The sequence below is a fragment of the Heterocephalus glaber genome, unplaced genomic scaffold (assembly GCF_053883595.1).
Source record: "Heterocephalus glaber isolate CG9 unplaced genomic scaffold, H.glaber_assembly_v1.0 deba00001614, whole genome shotgun sequence".
Classification (NCBI taxonomy): Eukaryota; Metazoa; Chordata; class Mammalia; order Rodentia; family Bathyergidae; genus Heterocephalus; species Heterocephalus glaber.
This window is the reverse complement of record NW_028258385.1, coordinates 728,365-745,639: the sequence shown is the minus strand read 5'-3', so window position 1 is coordinate 745,639 and position 17,275 is coordinate 728,365. Positions and strand designations below refer to the sequence as shown.

General features: G+C 39.4%; 1 protein-coding gene across 3 annotated transcripts in view; it reads left to right on the top strand.

Annotated features, from left to right (window-relative positions):
- Tmcc1 (transmembrane and coiled-coil domain family 1) overlaps positions 1-17,275 on the top strand; it is a 154,112-nt gene that overhangs the window by 38,856 nt on the left and 97,981 nt on the right. Inside the window, exon 1 of one of the 3 annotated variants that reach the window (XM_004870463.4) lies at positions 8,942-16,215. The exons of the other annotated variants lie outside the window; for them this stretch is intronic. Within the exon in view, the coding sequence (XP_004870520.1) occupies positions 16,177-16,215 (39 nt within the window). The 5' untranslated portion in view covers positions 8,942-16,176. Of the gene's footprint in view, positions 1-8,941; positions 16,216-17,275 lie in introns of those variants that run through there. 3 annotated transcript variants of the gene reach the window in all.

Here is a 17,275-nt window from a genome sequence, read left to right as displayed (position 1 = left end):
TAGGGATGTTTCCCTCTCACACAGTTTCTTCTTGTCCTTGCAGTCGCTGCTTTAATTTTTATTTGTAGCTATTGGTCAACTCCAAATTCTGAAGAATCGCAAATCTCTCAATATTTTCAGGACATCGAATCGTCTTCTCAGGTTATTCTTTTCCTTAGGGATGTCTTTCTGAGGCTTTCACTTCTCCCATCTAAACCAGTTACTCAAGGCTTGTACACACCTTTTGTCCTGGTACCCTCATTGGTTAATAAATAACGGATTTATTTCCTCTTTATTCCTTTATCTCTCTTTTTATGAAGCACATTCTCCAAAAATCTTTATAGAAAGAGGGGCAAAAATTACGCCTATTTCAGAATTTCTTTGTTTTACCTTAATACTTCATTGGTAGCTAAACTGGGTGTTGAGTTTAATTGCACATAATTTCCCCACAGAATTTGGTAAAAGCAGTGTGCTGTTGTTGTCTTGCATCTGGTATTGATGTTGGAAAGTCTGGTGCCATTCTGATTTGTGATCGTCTTGGGACTCCTTGTTTCTCTCTGGAATTTAAAGTGTTCTCTTCCTCTCTGTCACCCTGAGGTTGTACAATGCCATGACTTAGTGTGGGCCTTTTTGGCATTTGTAAGGCTAGGAACTTGTCTGCCCTTTGGACCTGGAAGACTCAAGCGGAATCCAGAAACATTAATTTTAGACATTTGTCTTATTTATTTATTACTATATATTTAAATTCTTTATTATGTAATAATTTGGTCATATAAAAATAAATGCGTGTAAGCTATGACATGCAGTAATAAACTACCTGTAAAGCCAAGTGTGATGGCACACACCTATCATCCCAGCACTAGAGGGACCAAGGCAGGAGGATCACTGTGAGTTCAAGGCCAGCCTGGGCTACTGTAAAGCAAGAGCCTGTCTCAAAAAATAAACAAACAAACAAATTACATTATCTGTGAAACTACTTACTACACAACCTAACAGAACATTAATATCACCATGCTCTTATAAATATGTTTCTTTCTGTCACTGTCTTAAACTTTGTATTTTATGTCCTTTACTTTAAAAGATAATTATAGAATAAAACTTTGGATTGCGAGTAACTTGTTCTGCAAGGCGAGCAAACATTTCTAATACATTTTAACTTGATAAATTAGCGATATCTTGTGATACGAGTAATATGTGATGCTAAAGGATTCACAGAGTGAGAAAGGATGGTGAGAAATTAAGAAACTTAAAGAATAAGACAAAGAAGACAAAGACAACAGTAAAGCTTACATAGCTGAGGCTAGGTGGAAACTCTTTGTCCTAAGGTGACAAAAAGTTTGGCTCGCATCCTCAGCACCTTTATTTATAGTGTAGATAAGGAAACCAAAAGGGGATGCCTGATTGGAACAGGGAGAATGACTAGAGTTTGCAGGAGATAATGCTTGATGTTTCTCTGGCGAATGGGTGGGAAGGAAGATAGTCCTCTTCTAGGCCAGGCCTTGCTCCACCACATCCTCCTTGTGTTAGGCCTGGCCATAGTGATCTACAGCCCATCACTCCCAGCACCAGTGGTTCTTTCTGTCTTTCACACTGCCAGATTATGGGTATTGTCTCCAAATAGCAAGAGGTTGTGGAGGAGATCTCATTTGCAGAAGAAGAGGAGAAAAAGGCAGAGGAGTCTTTCACTTCAAATGAGATTAGGGAGATGTGTAAAATGTTGGAAACAGGGCAAAATAGCCAGGGATATAACCTAACTATCAAAAAGAAAACAAATAAAGATGGGGGAGAAATTAAATAATGCAAATGAGCTACAGTTATTTGTCACAGCACAGATCAATCTTAGAAACATATTTTTTGCATAAAAAGCAAATCCTAGAAGACTAAGATATGATACTATTTATAATGTTCCCAAATAGGCATAACTAAACAATAGTTTGTTTAATGTAAAATATATATATATATAGTAAAACCTTGGTTTTTGAGCATAATTCATTCCAGAAACATGCTTGTAAATCCAAAGCACTTGTATATCAAAGTGAATTTCTCCATTAGAAATAATGGAAACTCAAGATGATTCATTCCACAACTCAAAAATATTTGTATAAAAATGATTACAATATTGTAATACAACACAAAATAATAAAATACAAAATATAAAGAAAAATCTCCCTAATCTCATTTGAAGTGACCCACTGGGTCTCTAGGTAACACTGACAAGAGTGAGTAACGTGCTGAGTCGTCCTGAGCCAGGCAGTTGTCCAAACTCAAGTCAGTGGAGGGTAGTAGTTTCACAGCCCCCACTGTGCTACCTGTACTGTTCTAGTCTGTTTTTATGTTAGAGACTTTCCTCAAATATCTGGTCAGTCATGGCTTTCTCTTTATACTCAGAGGAGGCATTGAAATAGTGTGGGAAGCTCTCTTTGTGAGGGTTTGTTCATGGATAGGTTTTCCTGTAGAGTACTGGGCCAAGGCCTTGTTTATTGTCAGGAGCCCAAATTTCTAATATTCAGAAATCTCTTCTTTAGTCAGGTTTTCCAGAGAAATAGTTCATACCTTTGCCTTTGGGTCAGTGATGGTGTTTGATAATGAGCCTAACTGCTTGTGTCCTGGAAGAGAGTACTAACATTTTTATCTATTGTGTTTTGCTTTTTGGTTTTTTGGGACAGGCTCTTGTTATGTAGTCCAGGTTGGGCTTGGACTTGGGACAGTCCTCCTGCTTCAGCCTCCCAAGTGCTGGCCTCATCTGTTGTTTCAGTGCCACTGTCCCCAAAGTGATGCCTCACCCCAGCCTTCAGCAGCACTAGAGCCTCTGTTTAGAGTTCCTCTTGTTCATTGTTTTAATCTTGTTAGAGTAGTTCCTTTAGAAATGGCCCGCCAATCAAAAATATTCCACATCCTTCTTGCCTGGAACAAAGAATTGGACAAGCCAAGCCAAATAAAGTGAGGAGTGAATGGTATGGAAGAAACCAGCTTTGCAGAGTGAACTTGGGCTGAACAAGAGAAAAAGAAGATAAAAACAAAAATAAAAAGTACACCCTGGATGTGGGAAACATAGCATGGGCTACTGTTGGAAGTCACAATAGTGAGCTCCCTGCACCCTCCAGTCTTCTTTTTTTTTTTTTTCCAGTCTTCTTTTATGCCTTCCATATTTTGTGGGAGCCTGCAAGAAGTTCCACATGTGGGATCCTGAGGATTATTTTACGGTGTCCTGGGATCTTGTAATTGACAGGTCCTGCTCATTTTCCCAGCCAGTTTTGCCATAGCCACCTCCCCTATAGTCTAATCAGGTAGAAACCATCTGGTACTCACTTTCATTTGTATTGGGAAAATGAACTGTTGGGCTATTTTTATAAATACTTATACTCAACCCTCCTGTTTTTGGGCCTATCCTGGGCCCCTGCTTTCAGAGCAACTGCTGATATTTATAAGCGCTAACCTTAGAACTAGTTTCCTATAAATTGGCTGGCTTCTTGTTGGTTTCCCACATCCCCTCACCAGTCACTTATTACCTAAGTGTGTGTTTTTCACCTTCCAAGGTTTTGTTGACATCTCTACTGCTGTCTGTTCTCATTCTCTTTGCCTTCGTGGGTTTATGGGTTTTATGATTCAATTTTAGTAAAGAGTCAAGATAAATCTATTCAGTCCTCCCCATTTAATCTGTTGCTTCCCTTCTAAGGAAGGATTCATTAGAAGAGAACTTTAAGAAACTTTGATGTAAGCTCACCCTTAAAGTCTTCTTTGTCCCCGAAATTAAAAAAAAAAAAATTTTTAAATTTCATTTCTACCAATTTTTAATGAAGATCAACCCTTTTATCGGTGCATACAATACCCTTTAAAATTGGGGAACTCCTGTTGTGAAGCAGAGAAGACAAAGGCTTGGAATCTTCTTATTTCTCCCTGTAACAACTGAGAGTATAATATTCCTAGTAAGGTCAGTTTGGTTAATCATCTTCTGTTTCACATTTATGTTATTAAATCCCTAGACATGAACTTCATTCTCCTTTCATTGGCCTCATGTGTCACAGACAGAATAATTTGGTTTTTTTTAATTTTTTATTTTTGGTACCGGGGATCGAACTCAGGTCCTTGCGCTTGTGAGGCAGACGGTGGAACCACTGATCTAAATCCCTGGCCCCAGAATAATGTTTTGTTTTTATTTTTTGTTGTTTTTTTTTTTGGTACCGGGGATCAAACTTGGGTCCTTGCGCTTGTGAGGCAGGCAGCGGAACCACTGAGCTAAATCCCCGGCCCGGTCTTATAACTCTTGATTTGGGTGAAGGAAATCTGGATTATGTGTATCATTTAGGTCTGGTTTTCATTAAGTTTTATACTTTGAACCATATGAAATTGCCTCCATTGAGCAGCATAGGCCTGGGAATAGTAACTTTGTATGACTCACCATCTTGAAGTTAAGGCACCTCAACAGCTTAGTTACAGATTCCTTTTGTCCAGTGTAGGAACTCATTCTTTAGCCTTCTTGGAAATATTTCAGTTGGAGGAAAGGATGGGATAAAATCATGATTCTTAATGCTAAGTAAAGGGGAGGAGTATTGAGGTCCCATTGAAGATAGAGCTTTATGGGTCCTCGAGCTGCATCAGGGCTCTTGTGGTGCTCCGCAGGACCTTCCTTCACCCCAGAAGCTGAAGGATATGCATTCCCTGGAATGCCAGCTGCAGACATAGTGCTATAGTGCTTGGATGCTGCCACATACTTTTGAAAACCTGCTGCTGACCTCTGGGCCTGTAAAAATTTCTGCAAATGGCAGCCAAGCCGTGGTATTACTTTGTTACTTTATTTTGTATACAAATCTTACCTGAATTTCCTTGAGTTAGCAGAGGAACTTTAAAATAATATGACTATTGCAAGATTTACTGTAGAAATAAAATATTCAAGAACAACAGGAAAGGGGCCGGGGATTTAGCTCAGTGTTTTCTGGTGCCTGCCTTGCAAGCACAAGGTCCCGAGTTCAATCACTGGTACAAAAAAAAAAGAACAATAGGAAAAAGAAGTGGTGGAGGGTTAATGGATTACATTATTTTAAAGGACTTAGTATGTGGAAAATTGCTAAGGTAAACTGTAATAAGGTAAAAATGTGTATTGTAATTTTCAGAATAACTACTCAAAGAATAACAAAAAACATCCAACAAACTAACAGAAAAAAATGGAATAAGTAAAAGCTACTTAATAGAAAAGAAGAAGAAAGAGGTAAAGAACAGATGCAACAAATACAAAACAAAGCAAAATAGAAGTAAAGCAATGGGAAGGTAGAATGCATTTGTTCCTGGTGTCCCTGGGATGGTCTCTGGCCCAACACTCCCCATGGACATCCAAATCCTGGATGCTCAGGTTCCTTCCATAACATAGTAGCATTTGCATATAACCATGGACATCCTCCTGCATACTTTAAATCATCACTAGATGATTACAACACCTAATACAATGTCAGTGCTATGTAAATGGCTATCATACTGTACTGTTTAGGTAATATTGCAAGAAAAATTACTGTTAAGAATTTTTAACCCTCAGTTAGTTGAACTCATGGATTCAGAGCTCACAGAGTAGGAGGGCCAACTCTACCATTCACACACTAACCAAAAAAAAATTGTTAGAACTCTGTTAATGTCAGGTAAGTTAGACCTTAAGACAAGAAGTATTACTAAAGATAAAGAACATTTTGTAATGCTAAAACAGTCCTCAAGGCAAAACATTTCTAAACAATCCTTTGTTGCTTGATTTGCTAACTGTTCTTATGTGGTCTTTGGAAATTTTTTCTTTGTCTTTCTTTGATTGAACCCAGGGTTTTCATGCTGAGCTACATCCCTAGCTTCTTTTTAATTCATTTTGAACAGATCTTGCTAAGTCACTAAGTTACCTATACTAAGCTCAAGTTTGCCATCCTTCAGCCTCAGCCTCCCAGAGAACTGGCATCACAGGTGACACCACCACCCCCAGAGTGAAAGACAGCTTTAGTGCATGAAAACCAAGTGTTGTGCGATTCCAAGGAGCAATGACAAGAGTGTAACAACTCCCTGTCCATAGGTCAGCTTTTCAGAGACTGAAGTGAGCTGAGAAGCCATGGGAATGACAAAGAGTGGAGTAGATGGGCTTCCACTAGTGAAAATGATTTGGACTGTACCTTGAGCATGGAGCATGTGAATTTCTAACCTAGAGAACTCACACCTGCAAAAGCAGGCGTCCTCAGGCAGCATTGTTTGTATAAGCAGAAATGTGGAAATAGCCTACAGGTCATCATGAGAATGGCTGCATCACTCTTTGTTCTGGGAAATATTCTGCAGCAATTAAAAATATATATGTAAAATAAGTAGGGTAAACCACATATACTGACAATAATATCTTTGTAAATTGTTGATTTTTAAAAAACTTTTATTTTAACTGAAAAAATTATAAATATGCATCATGTATATTGTGATGTTTTGAAATATATACATTGTAGAATAGCTAAGATGAGTTATTCATGTGGAAATTACCTTAGTTATTATTAGTTATTATATAGTTACTATTTTTATGATGGGAATACTTAAAATTTTACTCTTAGCATTTTTTAGGAATATAATATATTGTCATTAATTTTCGTCACAATAGAACTCTTGAACTTGTGCGTAGGATCTAACTGATCTATATCCTGTAATCAACATCTCATCAATTACCCACCCCACTGAATTGTTTTAAAAGGAGATTGCATATAATGCAGTATATTACATTAAAAACCAAACTAACCCCAACGTAATACTTATATACCTTTATAGTGCATAAGCCTGCAAGTTCATAGTAAAAAAGCATGTGCCAATGATAGCAGCAGTTACAACAGCTGAGTGAGTGTTCAAAAAGGACTTCCTGTTCGGCTTCGGCTAGGAAGTGGTCCCCAGAGGCCCATGTGTGTTGAAGGCTTGGCTGGTCCACAGTGCAGTAGTGTGGAGAGGGGGCTTTGTTACATGATCGGATCCCAAGGGCACTAACCCTCACTGAGTTTGCCCAGTGAAGGGTTCAGGACTGGATATTGCTACTCGGAGGGGATGAGACTCAGGAGGTGGGGCCTGAGTGAAGGGAGTAGGTGATGAGGATGAGTGTGGGCACTGCATCTTGTCCCCAGCCTGCCACACTCTCTGCTATGATATTTCTGCCTCACCACAGGTCTAATAGCAATGGAGCCAGCCAGGTGTGGTGGTGCATACCTGTCATCCCAGCACTTAGGAGACTACAGCAGAGGAGGGCAAGTTTGAAGCCAGCTTGAGCAACTTAGTGAGACCCTATCTCAAAATAAAAGATGAAAGGGCTATGGGTGTGGCTCATAGTAGAGTCTCCCTAGATTCAATTCTCAGTACTGAGTTGGAAAAACCACAGTGGAGCCAGCTATTGCCTGAAATTGTGAAATTTTGAGACAAAATAAACCCTTCCTCCTTTAAATGGCTTATGTCATACATTTTGTCATAGCAACCGAAAGTGAACACACTTATATAATTAAAAAATAAAACCAATGCTCACAGACTTATTCAGCTCAGAAAATAAGAAAAAAATCATTGGACTGGAGTTTAGAAACTTGTTTTCTAGTCTTAGCTGACCCACAGATATAATGGTGGGGTATTCTTTTCACTTTTCTGAGGCTACTTCCTTGCTCTATAGCTGTCAACCTGTAATTAAGTGCCTCCCAGAAATCAAGATGACAGTACATGGCTTCAGATGCTGAAAGTCTGGAGAGATGAGGGAGTCTGGACTAAATAACCTTTAAATCTTCTGTTCCGAAGTTAGTATTCTATGATTTGAACAGGATTGGGCTCATATTCTGTGACCTGAGGTTAATATAACAAAGACTTTCAAATGACAGCAAAAAACTGTTGAAGTGAGCCAGGGATTTAGCTCAGTGGTTCTGGCACCTGCCTCAAAAGCGTAAGGTCCCAAGTTCGATCCCTGGTAGCAAAAAAACAAAACACAACCGTGAAGTATTAGTTTTCCCATGTGAACACTGGTAAAATAACTTAAAATCAGAAGCAAGTTTTATGTTTTCATTCAAAAGGTGATTCGATTATAGAAGGCTCTTTTAGCATTTTGCAATCCTATATTTAAACTTTTTCCTCAGCAATTTTTTTTATTGTAACTTTTAAAATCTTGTAGAGATTCTTTCATCTGAAGTTTTTCATGCATTCCGGTATTTTGCATGATGTCTGATATGCAACAATAAAGGTGGAAATGAAGTAGTAACTGTGATCATAACTCTTATAATCTAAAAACAAGGATTTTTTTTTTCTGTACAAGTAACAATGAGCATTGGTTTTTGGGATAAGTCTCTCATGAGACAGTAGTCCCTGACTTATGAACAAGTTCTATTTCAGGAGAACATTTGTAAATTGGATGTTTGCAAGTCCAACAAAATGAGTCTTACACACTTTTGATACAAATATACAATGTAAAGCATTATAAAAAACCTAACATACACAAATAACTGTAGATTATTTTTACTTTTACAGTTACCTTAAAATGGTAAGGTAGACACATGAGCTAAACTAGGAATGTTCCTAATGTGAGGTCGGTTCATCTGTGAAAATTTGTGACTCGAATATTCATAAGTCAGGGACTTGTTGTAATAAGATTCAATCTGAAATGGCTCAAGGAAACTGATATATTTTATATGTTACTGTAAATAAGTATTTTCCCTTAATCACAGACAGAAATTTAACTTGGTGAGCTCACCAAGAAAAGTAATTGGGTTTTTTTGGTAAATACTAAATAATGTTCCCATACAAATGTAATAGAAAAACTTTTGAAACATCATAGATTTGCTTTGGTAGCATATTTTTTTTCTGTCAAAGAGCACAAAGCTTTCTCATTTTAAACATTCAGTAAGAACTTATACTTAATGGTAATCAAAGACAAGAACATTAGATTGTTAAAGTTATAAAATTAGTACTGTTTTAATGTAAATATAGATAGTACAAAAATTAGTACAATTTAAATATCAGTAATCAAGATTGCGTCCTACAATAAACTACATACAAAATAATTCTAGTCTTCTGTCCTCTAAAAAGGAAGATCACAATTCATGAATTTTTTTGCTTGTTTATGAATAAAGGTTGTTTTGTTTTAAACAAGGAAAGAGCCCAGGTGGAAATTTATCAAAACACTAGTAATGATTATTTCTTCATGGTTATATTATAAATAAGTTCTGTCTTATTCTTTATATTCACTGTATTTTCTAAACTTTTATAGGGAACATATATTACTGGGAAGTGTTAAATATTAACCATTTATAAATGGGAGATAAATGATGAAAGGATAATAAAGTTAACTCTTATAATGGAAAAGAAGAACAAATAAAAATTAGGTTAAAAGATAAGAGAGTTACAGATAGGGGATGTAGATGAGGGAGAAAGGCAGAAATCCACTCTTTTAGAAGTTGTAAGTTTTGTAGAGCTGGGATGGGTATGGTAATCCCAGCACTTGGGAGACTGAGGCAGGAGAATCCTGTGAGTTGGAGGCCAGCTTGGGCTACATAGTGAGTTCAAGGCAACCTAAACTATACAGCAAGACCTTGTCTCAAAAAAAAAAAAACAAAAGTTTTATAGAGCATTGAACATTGCTTCATCATTCAGCGAATATCACTATGTGTCTGATGGGATCTCTGTTCCTAAAGAACTCACATTCTGATAAGCAGATGTGGACAGGCAAATTACAACATAGTGTAGGGAAGAAGAACGGACTGGTAAGTTAGGAAAGAAGTTGGTGAGGGTTAACAGAGAAGGCTTTCCTCCTGAAGGAGCAGGAACCTAAGCTGAGATTTTGGGGTTCAGTTGAGAATAATGTGAGCTGTATATAGAGGCAAAGTGGGGACCAGCCCATGAAAACCTTGTAAACTATATGAGGGACTTGATTTTACAGTGGTTAAATATTTCATAGGCATCCTGCTGGGTGTTTTTTGCTACATAAGAAGTGCTGTAATAATCACATAAATTGTTTGGCGCTTAGTAGGTGCATAAACACAAATATAATGAATGGTTATATACTTAGTCATGCTGAAAGGTTAAATAGCTATGTGGTAAGTTTACTAGAGGACAATGTTAATAGTCAAGGAGACTGGCATTGTATAGATACTTGGAAGGATATAGGAAACATGAGAGGCAACTTAAAGAGATTTAAAAAATAGCTTTGTCTAATGACAACAAAGTGCTAAGAAACTTCTTCAAAAGATAGGTGAGAGCTAAGGATGTAACTCATTTAGCATGCATAAGTCCCTGGGTTCCATGCCCAGCCCTGCGAATGTCTACATGCACACACACAGACACACACACACGACTACAGTGACATGCCCTGAATCATCCACCAAATTAAAACAAAAAAATACTACACGAAGATTGGCTAAGATGTAGAACAACTGGAACCATCCATATGTTACTATAGGAGTATAAATTGGTACAGCCGCAGTGAAAACTGTTTACTGATATCTGCTAAGCTTAAACAGTGTTTAGTCTATTAAGGATTTGTACAAAGAATTTTATAGCGAATTTATAATAGGAAAAAATCAATACAGCCCAGATCCAGAAGCAGAATGGACAAATTCAGTTCATAATAGTGGAATATTCATATAATGAAATACTATGTAACAATTTAAAGAAAAAGAACTTCTAGACACAACTGTGTACATAAATTCAAAGCTAAGATGAATAAAAGAGGGGGCCAGGGATTTAGCTTAGTAGTTCTGCCACCTGCCTCACAAGCTCAAGGACCCGAGTTTGATCCCTCGTACCAAAAAAAAACAAAAACAAAAAAAAGATAAACAAAAGAAACACAAAAGATTTTCTTTCTTTTTTGTTTTTTATTTGTTTGTTTTTTGAGACAGCATTGCACTAAGTCCTTTAGTTGTCCAGGCTGGGCTGGAACAACAGTCTTCCAGTCTTAGCCATCTGGATTCTTTTATATGAAATTTAAGGATAGGCAAATTTAATGCATGGCAATAGAAGTCATGGTTATGGTTACCTCTGGAGGAGAGAAAGCAGTAAGGAGATTAGGGGCTTTCTAGGGCTGGAAATATTCTGTATTTTAATGTGGACACTAAGCATTCTATATCTTCATATGGTTGTGTGTCAAGCACTATGTATAGATATGTATGTGTACAGTGAATGCATATATATATTTATTTCATTAATAAAATTGACTTCATACAATGCAATATCATGTTGCAGTAGAGAACTGTTACAACTATGTGGATGAATTATGAAAATATGAGCAAAAGCATATATGTGCTTCTACATGTATGTGTATTATAAATTTTTTTTTTTGGTACTGGGGATCGAGCTCAGGTCCTTGCACTTGCTCAGCAGTCAGCGAAACCACTGAGCTAAATCCTGGCCCTATTATAAATTTATTGCTGTACAGTTAAGATCTGTACTTAATTTCAAGGAACCATCTTCAGAGAGAAATTTAGTAAGAAAAAATATGTAAAATAAGTATATGTTTGGAAAATTAATTCTTGACTATCATCTGTGTAAGAGATGACAGAGGGGTGTGGAAATTCCATTTCTGAAAAATACCTTCATAGACTAGTCAATAACTGTATTCAGTGGGTTAGTAGGATAGGAATAAGGAGCTGATCAGAAGCCTCTTGAATGAGCCTTCTCCTCCTCTCCCTCTCCCTTTCTTCCTGTTATGCATTCACTGTAGGCAGTGTATGACATGAAGTTTTTTTAGGGAAAGGAATGTTTAGGTAGAACCCAAAATACTGCTTTTATAAAAGGAAGCAGACTTAACTTAGCATATTTGGAAGATCAATGTCCAGGTCACCAAGACGAAGAACTTACTTGGCAAACTCAGCTACTTTCTAAATTAATTGTTAAGATTAATTAGAGGATGTAATGTAGTTATGCACTCATTTTTTTATCAACATCTTTTAACTTTGTTTTTTGAGATAGTGTTGGTATAGGGCGCATGATATATGACCATTAAATAATCCAAATAATGTAAGGGAACTATGATAACTCCCAACGTGCTAGATACCCAAAACGCCAAGTTTGTGTTCTCTAAAATCAAAGAATAATCAAAGAATAAATTCTAGGAACAGTGGAGGTTAAGAGTAGGAAAAATTTAAGAGAAAGATAGCTTCTGTCTAAGAGAGACAGAAGGGGGACCAGAAAGTGGGTAGCCCCTTAACTTTTTACTGCCTAATAAATTGCACTACTTTCAAGGCAATTTATAGTGATAGACTTCTTGGAAATTTATGCTCTCCCTTCTGGCTTTAAAGGTAGACTGTAACTAAGATAGCCCTAACTTCTGAAAGATAGAACCTATCCCATTCTGCATGTTAACGTTGAGCCATTTCCATTGGGCACTTTGAAGGAAAGTCATTTACAATTGTGTACAATTAAAAAAAGAGAAATAATGAATTTTGTAATGATTTATATTCTTACTGTGTAAACAAGTAAAACTTGTGAAGGCATTGGCCTGGTAACACACTGCCTGGTTCATGTGGAAAAACTTGCTTACTGCTTGTTTCACCTTTGTGTCTTTCCTTGTGTATTTTCTCTATATCGATGCCTTTCCCTTATTTTTCCATTTGCAGAATTCCTATCCAGTCTCCAGACTCTACCTTTAAGGCTTGTCCTATCCCAAAGTTTATCACTCCTTTATGTTTTCCTTGTCCCTATTAAGTTATTGCTATAGCATTTACTATGCTCTATGTGAGTTTACTGTTTGCTTCCTAGATTTGACCTCCTTAAATGAGGCAGTGCTTCATTCCATACCTGTCCATGTCTGGTGTCCTACATGCTTGTTCTGAATTGCGGATATATTGCATAAGAAGAGCCTGTTAAATTTTTATAGTTTTATTGATTGGTAGCTGGAACAGTTACTTCTACTAGATTATCACAGGAAGCTGGTTAAAACTCACAGTAATATCTGACTAGTAAGATTTATTTCATATACTCTGTTCCAAGTCTGGGGCCCGCAGAGATAAGGGAGTACCTATAATCATACCACTGGAGGTGTGCCGGGAGGCTTCAGGTAAACTTAGCCATGACTAAGCCAGTTTACCAGAAAAGTATACTGACAGATGGCTTAAGCAGTATTCTAGCAGTATTCCTAGTGCATTTAAAATTGCTAAAATAAAAAAAAAAGGAAAGAGATGTAATAGAGCACTGTTGTGCAAAGTGAACATTTTGAGGTCCGGTTCTAACTCTCATGATTTGGGACAAGTTTGAAAATCTCTTTGAACTTTTTTGTTCTTTTCTCTGTAAGAGTAGTTTGTAGTATATTCAACTAATATTTATTTTTGAAAATAGTTTTTATATGACATTTCAAGAACAGGATTATGATGGAGGGTGGGACAATTGTTTTGAATATAAAAACAGCGAATTTGGATGAATATTTGAATTTCATAAGTATTTGTCCAAGGTACTCATGATACATATGTATGTGTTTTAGTTAAAAAGCAAATCACAGAATAGTCTTTGTATTTTTATGTATATATTTATACATGTGTAGAAAATATCTAGAAAGTTAAGTGTTAATATTGCCTCTAATGTGAGGTTACATGTACTGATTCAAAGAAAATAATTTTTCCTCTAAAGTGATAAGGAAGAAAAACCTGAAAGATTTTTCAAACAAGTTCAAAATGTACAGAAAGATGATTTTCCAATGCAAATAGATTATTTGATAAATAAGGGAAATATATTAGGAGGTGGGGCAAAGATGTAAAAGATAAGTGTTTTCTTGTTTGTTTTACTAAAAAGTGTTACCTGTGTGGAAAGCAGAAGACAAGATTTCTAAGTGTTTGACACTCAGTTCTTCAGTCCTGATGGCAACAAGGTCGTCAGATAAAGTCTGGAGACCCTGGGAACAATGTCCAAACTACGATGTACATTCACGAATTCCCTGTGTTGTTCTGCACCGAACCAATGGCTTCTAACTCATGGCGTATTGATCCAAAAAGATTAAGAGCCCATTTGTGGTTTTTGTCTGCTTCTACACAAGTCATAAAGTGTTGAGGATCTTGGTCACAGACAAATACATTGTTATTTGGGTCCTGGAGTAGTAAAGGAATGGCTGCAAAACTGTTGCATTTCTCTAGGCTTTTTATTTCTGTCTTTCCTTCTATTATTTTCATCCAAAAAGCTGCTAGACTCCTCAAAATAGACCAGATTTAGAGATTCTTAGTTTTTCCTCACAGTTCAGTTTACTGAGGATCTTTTCTGTTTTCAATGACTTAATGGCCATCATCTCATCATCTTTAACAGGATTAGTTGCAGCTAAGCCATTGGACTTTCATCTTTATTTTAATGGGCAGAAAATGAGTTTGTTCTCATAGAAAGGAGACACTGTCCTTTCTATCCTTACCATCCTTTGTGTGTATCTGGAAGTTTAAGGGTTTATACCCCTCTCAGTTCATGATTGATACTTGATGTATGCCTGGATCTGTATTCTTTTGACATGTTTTCCTCCCCCTCCTCTTCCTCCTCCTCCTCCTCCTCTCTCCTTCTTCCTCTTCCTCCTCCTCTTCGTTTTTCTTTTTTGAATACAAAGAATCATACAGCAATGATAAGAAATTCTAGTCTTATATCACAAACACATCATGTTTAAGAAAGTGTATCTTTTTGTAAGGAACTTCCACACCAGCTCCTCATTAATCCTTCCTGCTCTCTCAGGAGATTTCAGAGTACCCTGTTCAATTTTTCTATAAGGAAAAAAATGGAGGTGCTCATATTCTTACCATTTAAGAAGCAAATACAAACAAAAAACAACTCAGGTTCTCCACCTACTTTCCATGTGGAATTAAATGTTTAAGCCAGGCATGGTGGTACACACCTATAATCCCAACAATTGGGAGGCTGAGGCAGGAAGATTGCCATGAGTTTGAGGCCAGCCTGGATTAAACAGCAAGACCGTGTCTCACAAAACTTTAAAAAAAAAGTTAGTTCAAAAATTAGGTTATCTTAGGCATTAAAGTAATTTTGAGAGCCCTGCCATCTGATTATTTGAATTTGGTGCTTTTTCTCTGATCCTCTTGAGATATTATGAAGTATATGTGTCATTTTCTGGTGGATTTAGAAACATGTATCATTTATTGATAGCTGGGAACTAGCAACATGTGATGGGGCATAACTGAAAATAACCATTGTTCAGAGACCTGTCCTTTGTTTTAAAATCACTCTTTGCTTTTTCTTGCCTGAAGAAAAAGATTAGTGACACTGTACAATTTCCTTATATTAATACTGAGATTTAGAGAAGGGATTCCTGATGTACTTGCCTGAAGAGTCTAGATACTAATAGAACTTGAGAGTTGTTTTTGAGAAGTCAGTGGAAGAATGGGGAGAAATTCCTCGCAGAGGGCTGCACATAGTAGGCCCTTCCGACAGGCTGTGGTGTGGTGCAGGCACCAGTTCCTAGGAAGGTGACCCGCCTGGGCAGGAGAAGCACTGTGTTCCCACAGGCTCTGCCCAGTCTGCAGGGATGCGCCAGCTGAGGAGCACAGGGTGGGAAGTTTCCGTGGAGCACATCTTTTTTATTTTTATTTTTTACTAGTACGTGTTTGAGGTACTAATGATGTAATGATCGCACTCATCTGTTGAGGAGTGCAGCTCCACCCTGGGTCCTTGCGTTTACCTACATCACCCTGCCCTGGGGCTGTCATCTTAGCACCTCTGGGCTCGCACCAGTGTCCCCCAGCGGTTCCTCGTGTGCCTAAGTTACTTTGTCCCGACCACGATGAGAGGGGGCGGTCACCCTGGAGCCTCCGGGGAGTGTGGCTCAGGAGTTGCTGTGCTGGGCAGCCGTGGATGCACCTGCCTCGGGCCTCTCCTGGTCCCCGTTTCCAGGTCCCCGAGTCCCTGGTGGGACGGGGCAGGCCGAGCCCAGGCAGCCTGTGCCTGGGTGGCCGCTGGCGCTCAGACCTGACCAGCAGGTCCACCCGCCTGGTCTCAGGTGGCACCCTGGGCCCTGCACCCTGTGGCAGCGGCGGGGGCGGGGCACAGAGAAGGGGTGGTCCTAGCCGGACCCTCGCTGACTCACAGGAAGTGCAGGGCGGCTCTGCTCCGCCTGGGTCCCGCCTGCGCCCCGCCTGCCCCGTGCGCTTCAACCCTGTCGCCCAGTCTTCGACCTCTGGGACCTGGGCCGACGCGATGTCCCACTGGAGGTCCCGCGGGCGGTTCTCCCGGGACAGGGGCTCTGTGGGCTAGGAGCCGCCGTCGCCTGCCACCATGGTGCAGCGCTTCAGCCTGCGCCGGCAGCTCTCTAAGGTGGGTCCGCGCTCTGTCAGCCGGGAGGGAGGAGGGGGAGGAGAGGACGCGTTGCCTTTTGTTCTCCGCCGACTGTTGCCGCTGGACTGAATGCCGCTGTCACTGTGGACCCCGGCGGACAGGTCTGGAAGACAGCGGGCTGTGGAGATCGCGTCCCGACACGCATGCAGTTAGCCGTTGTCGAGCCGCTCGTGGAGGGAGGAGAAAGCTTCGGTGGTTCCGCAGTCTACTTGTACAGGGTCCACCAGCACGCTGGAGACTCGGGTGCACAATGAGCCCCAGCTCGGGCTGCGCAGAGGGTGGAAGGGGTCCGTCGCGTGGCTGTCCTGTGCCAATGAAGAAGTGTGTGAACACCAGTTCTTACCAGGAGCCACACAAAGCAGTGTTACAAAGTTCTGATCGAAAAGCAGGATTCATGTGTGCAGCGTTTGGAGAAAAGTTCTTTAAATCTGAGAAAAATCTGACTTCACATAAATAACAAGAGGACGCCCCTGTGGAAGAGGGGATGATGATTTTGTAGATGCTTTGGCGATCAGCCAGGCTGACCCAGTATTGAACACCCTTAGCTGGAGTAGAAGGAAGGGTGGAAAGAAGTGTGAGTGTTGAGCTGCTGTCAGTAACCATTGTGTTCTTGTGGCTGAATTGTGTCACAGTTCATGGTCTGCATGCAGAGGCATAACATAGTAAATCCGCAGGCATTCTTCACATCCTCGGCTCTGAGCCAGATGTGTTAGTCCTGAAATGTGTTGGAGTCTTAAGGGGAAGACGTTTAGCTTGGCCCAGTGTAGGCTGCACTCACACAGAAAGGAGAAGAGCTTGCCCCACCCCAGGTCCCCTTGCCTGTTTTGGAGGGCCCCACTCCTGACAGCGACTCGGGAGAGTATCACATTGTTTCCCTTAAACCCTTGTCAGGTGTGGGGGGGCAGGGCTTAGAAGCCTCCAGATTCCTCCTAGTGACCCAGATGGCCATGGTGCCAGCAGCCTTGCATCAGAAGAGCAGGAGCTTCGGAGGTTCTCAGGGCAGGGAGGGACACTTTTGCAGGAGATGTCTGGAAGTTAG